We start from the raw sequence: 4772 nt of genomic DNA, 5'->3' as shown, positions 1-4772 counted from the left end.
TGCTTCTGCCTCTGTCCCCTGGGGTGCCCTTCAGCTGGACACCCAGCATCTTCTTCTTTACACCCTCAGTGCCCAGGAGAGCCTGGTGTGGGTGAGGCCTTGGCAACTGTGTGCTGAGTGAGTGAGGAAGTGACTGACTGAATGAATGAGTGGCTTCCCTGGGGCCCCTTGCACACTCCGGGAAGCCTGGACCTGAGTCTGGGCTGGCAGAGGCCAGCTGGATGGGCTTGGAGTGGGGAGTTGAGGGCAGGGCATCCTTGGAGCCCAGAATCCTGAAAGATTGTGGGATTGGCCCAGGGTCTGCATGGGCATGTCCCGCATCCTCGGCAGAATCGTGGAGGCCTGTGGTGTCAGACCCACCTCCTGCCTCATCCCGCAGCTCAGATCTCTGAGCTCAACCCCAGAGCCTCACCCTCCATAGGCTCAGAAGGTTTGGGTTGTACCCCAGACCCAAGGACCACGCCTGGACACACTGTTCCTGCAGAAACTGCATTTATTGGTGGATTCTGATTCAGGACCCGACTCGGATACCCCAGTGCTATCAGCCCAACACCAGTGAGACCGCCTCAGCAGGGTGACCCGTGCCCCATCTACGGGGACCCCGGAGCACTCATTTCTCTGGATATCAGGAGGTAGATGTTTGTACAGTGGTCAGCTCCTCTCGAGGATCATCCCACTGAAAGCCGATGCTCGTGATGCCGAGGAGCTTATGGTGGCCAAAGATTCCCGTGAGCACCCTCCACGGTTGGTCTGGGGAGGCAGAGAAGCTGTTGCCCTCTTCTCGCCCAAATGCGGCTGAGCGCCCTTGGTCGGTGTATACGACCAGGTACCGGAGGTAACCCCTGTACGAGCCAAGGACGGCTATAATGTGTTCGCCCGGCCGCAGCAGGAATTCCTGGGTCTTCCCACCTTCTGCACCGTGTCTTTCACTCCAGAAGGATCCATGTCTCAGCTGGATGCTGGGAGAAAGGGGGAGCTTTGGATGCCCGGGGCCCAGGAGACTCACCACTCCGCACGTCCTCTGTCCCCGAGCCAGCCCTCCCTGGCCACCAGAGAGCAGGCACATGTATCTGGGTTCTGACACAGACATGCTGGTCTCAAACCTCTGCTCTGCCGCCTTTGGGCTCTTGGGTTCATTACCCAGCCTCTCTGGGCCTCAGTTTCTTCATCTGCCAAATGAGAGTGACTGTTGGAGCATTCAAGGATCATCCGAAAGGAGAGCTCGGAGCAGTGCCCAGTCCCCGTGACCCTCACGAGGTGCTTCTGTCGTGACTCTGAGCGGGGAGCTGTCCTCAGCCCCAGCTTGGACTTTCTGAGCCTGAGTCAGGCTGCCCAGGACACAGTTTTGAGAAGCAGGTGACTCCCTACACTCACCTGGGGAGTCCCACTAGTTCCACCCATCTGGCCTTCTCTGTATCCTTGCCCCACTTTGGTGCCTCTCCCATGGCCTCCCCGCCTCCCCTCACTCTACCCACAATCTGTCCTCTTTGGTGCTGGCTTCTCTGCCCCACTCCCTCTCACAGGTCCCCGGGAGCCTGTCAGTGCAGAGCTAAGATCTGCCCCAGGCCTTGAACAAGGACACCACCCCAACATTAGGGGAGCAGCCCTGGGCTTTCTGCCTTTACATACTCCTGGTGACTTGTGTTCAGTCAGTGGTCCACTCTGACCCTCACTTCCTTTCCTCTCTGACCTAACCTGGACTGAAAGGACTGCTGTGTGGGAGAGGAGGCAGCTGAGGAAAAGGGACGAAGGGAAAGGTGATGGCTGGTGGCTCCATGTTTCCAAGGACCTAACTGGCCTCAAAGAGTCATTAATACCCAGCAAAGATGTTGGGAGAAGAGGCACTTAGCCCCATCCCCATGTTCCCAAGACTTGGCATGAGTGGGACACAGCCTTAGAGCTCATGGCCCTGCTCCTACTCACCTCTTAATCAGGCCCAAGACGGACCCTACAGACACCCGAATCCCCGTGATGTCATTGTCATAGTCTGGAGTAGTACTGAAATACTGGCCTCCTCCGAGCCCATAAATCTCTAGATGATGAAAGAAGCAGGTGGGGAGAGAAAATAAATCACACAGTGACATGCAGGCTATCTCTGCCCCTCTCTGGACACGGCCCCTCCACCAGATGGGACAGTCCTGAGACTAGAGTAGAGTTAGTCTGTGACCAGGGCAGGGCCCAGACCCTGGGTCTCCGGGATGCAGAGAGGGGAGGGTGGCCACCAGATGGATGGGCTGGAGGGGGCTGACCCAGCCGGACTTACGCTCTGCCCAGCAGGTGGTGCTCCACAGGAGGGCGAGGGTCAGCCACAGCAGCATGGCTTCTGGCTGGAGGGTCCCAAGGCTCCTGCAGAGAGGAGGACAGCCCACCCGACTCTCAGAGAGGGACCCCGCCTGACCTCGCCAGCCCCATCCATGGAGGAGGAGCCCCGTCTTACCGGGACAGGACAGTCCTGGCGCTGGGCAGTCTGGTTGTGCCTGACCGTCCTCTGCACGGCCCTTTATACCCTCCTGAGGCCTGTGGGCCCCCATCCAGAAGGAAGGAGCAGGGGCACCAGGGGACAGGAAGGAGCTGGGAGGTGAGGACTCTTCCTGGGGAATCCCCAGAGCCATCCTTGGGGGAGGTTCCCGGACCTGCTGTGTTTGTTGTCTTGGCCCTGTGGCCTGCACAAACAAGATGGGACAGTGACAGATATTTCACTGTCACCTCTGAGTCTCTCTCCTCAGCACCTGGACTAGATCTTGGTCTCAGAGGAAAGGAGGTTTGCTGGGAGCCCTTCCCAGCTTGGCCAGACAGGTCAACCCCATGGAGGGGTTGTAGGTCAGATGCCCAGGGAAGCTCTGTGGGCCCCAGGGCTCCTGCCTCCTGCAGAACTAGTTTCAGGACCTCACTGAGGCCTGGGCAGAGCCTAGTGTCCCACAGGCTTTGGGGAGCCCAGGCAAGCTCCCCACTGACCCTCAGAAAGCCAGAGTGGGCAATCCAGTCCAGTGTGCCTGGCACCACATGGAAAAGACACCCCAGGTGGTGGCCCTCTGTGGTCTGTCACTTGGAGATGTCTGTGACTTTCCCTCTGTGCCGGGTCTGGGCATAGCTGGGATGACCAGCTCTGGGCTGTGGGACGATTGGACAGCAATGGTGCTGAGACAGGAGGCACAGAGGAAGGGGAGAGGGCGATTCTCCAGGCCAGTCCTTCCCAGAGCGCTGGGGCCAGGCCGTGATCAGACTTTATCTGGGAGGTGACAGGCTGCTTCTCAGGGGCTCCATCCTGCAGATGCTTCTGGTGGAGCGTGTCCAGGTTTTCTGTGTCAGGCTGGAGCTAAGGCTGCCCGCATGTCCCCTGGATCTTTGGGAAGGACCACAGGGTCACAATCGTCACCATAGGGGGTGAATATGAATGTCAGCACTGGAGCCAAATCGGAGCCCAATCTCATTTTCCCTACTGACGAGGCAAGTGATCTGGGGACCCTGCGTCACCTCTGTGCACTTTGATTGTTTCATCCAATATATGGGATAACAGTAGAACCTAGTCCTGGGGCGTTACAGGAATTCAGCACGATCCTTCTCCATCTCAGTGCCTGGACGCCTAAGACTTTGTTCTCTGTGGGCAGGTGTGCAAGGCTATCACTTGCAACATCCTTTGAAATCACAGAAGCTTAGAAACAACAGACTTGTCCATCTAAAGGGGACCCATTGCAGAAATGACGGTCATTGCTACCATGGGATACTACACAGGGATGCCTGCTGCTCTGGTACATTGCCCAAGGAGACAGGGCCAGTGTGGACTGGAGGGTTTAGAATGCTCCATTTGGTTACAAAAGAAAAGGGGTGCACAGGAGGACCCCGTGTGTGCAGACTCACCCCGGAAGTGCTGGCTCACCAGGATCTTGGTGTCATTGGGATGGCAGTGCTGGGAGGACTGGGGGTGGCTGGAGGCCAAGTCTAGCTGGCACCTCCTTTACTTCCACCAGGTAACCAGGCCAGAGCCCAGCAAAGCACGGCCCGCAGGCCAAGTCGTGCCCTCCATCTGCTTTTGCTCAGCCTGAGAGCTAAGAACAGTTGTTACATTTTTCAATGGTTAGGAAAACTTCAAAGTGACAGAGGAGGATGCTATGAAATCTAGTGCCATCGCCCATAAATAAGTGTTCTGGGTAAAGCCACGCCCATGTCTTCTGGGGCTGCTCTCATGCTACAAGGGCAGAGCTGAGTAGTTGTGACAGACTCTATGACCCATAAAACCTAAAACATGTGCTCTCTGGCCCTTCAGCCACAAGTGGGCTTCGGCTGCTCCCTGTTGGGTGCCTGTTCCTTCCCTGGCACAGACGCAGCCCTGTCCATGGTGCTGGCTTCATGGGTGGGGTGAGGGGTCTCCGTTGAACAACTAGCCTTTCAGGGAGACCAGAGCAGAGAGGCGCTTGGTCCTGACAACCATGCCCTTCCTCCTGGCCCTGCACTGGCCTGCCTGGAGAGGCTCCTCAGGGTGCAGGTCCCCACTGACCCCATCCTTGTTGCCAAGGTGAGGGCCCCCTCCTGTCCTCCCGATGCTCCTCACCCCTCCCAGCAGCCCTCAGGCCCCCAAATGCAGCAGAAGCTAGGCCAGGGAGGCACAGCAGCTCCCCTCTCAAGGCCCCAGGACCCTCCTGTGGGGAGGAGGCCGAGAGGCCCTGACCTCACAAGCATAGCTCTGGAGAAAGGGGACAGGCCACATAAAGGGGCCCGTGTTCTTGTCCCAGCCCAGCCTCAGGGCACGAGTGTGGCTACTGCTGCCAATTCAC

The 4772-nt window shown here is 58.0% G+C and overlaps 1 protein-coding gene across 1 annotated transcript; it reads right to left on the bottom strand.

The window, feature by feature from the left end:
• Nucleotides 1-493: 493 nt before the first annotated feature.
• LOC124233238 (zymogen granule protein 16 homolog B-like) lies at nt 494-2392 on the bottom strand. Its single transcript, XM_046650404.1, has 3 exons — nt 2264-2392; nt 1924-2032; nt 494-959 (listed from the first exon to the last, which is right to left on the bottom strand). The coding sequence occupies exons 1-3, from the start codon at nt 2316-2318 to the stop codon at nt 626-628; spliced, it is 498 nt and encodes a 165-aa protein (XP_046506360.1). The 5' UTR covers nt 2319-2392; the 3' UTR covers nt 494-625.
• Between the last annotated feature and the right edge of the window lie 2380 nt (nt 2393-4772).

The sequence above is a fragment of the Equus quagga genome, unplaced genomic scaffold (assembly GCF_021613505.1).
Source record: "Equus quagga isolate Etosha38 unplaced genomic scaffold, UCLA_HA_Equagga_1.0 167375_RagTag, whole genome shotgun sequence".
NCBI lineage: Eukaryota > Metazoa > Chordata > Mammalia > Perissodactyla > Equidae > Equus > Equus quagga.
This window is presented reverse-complemented; position numbering and strand designations above follow the sequence as displayed.

Excerpts from the sequence above, each read along its gene's own strand:
- LOC124233238 (XM_046650404.1), bottom strand. The coding sequence starts at position 2,318 with ATGCTGCTGTGGCTGACCCTCGCCCTCCTGTGGAGCACCACCTGCTGG. Across the intron at positions 2,033-2,263 it reads CACCACCTGCTGGGCAGAGC|AGATTTATGGGCTCGGAGGA; the intron begins GTAAGTCCGGCT and ends TTCATCATCTAG. Across the intron at positions 960-1,923 it reads GTCTTGGGCCTGATTAAGAG|CATCCAGCTGAGACATGGAT; the intron begins GTGAGTAGGAGC and ends CCTTTCTCCCAG.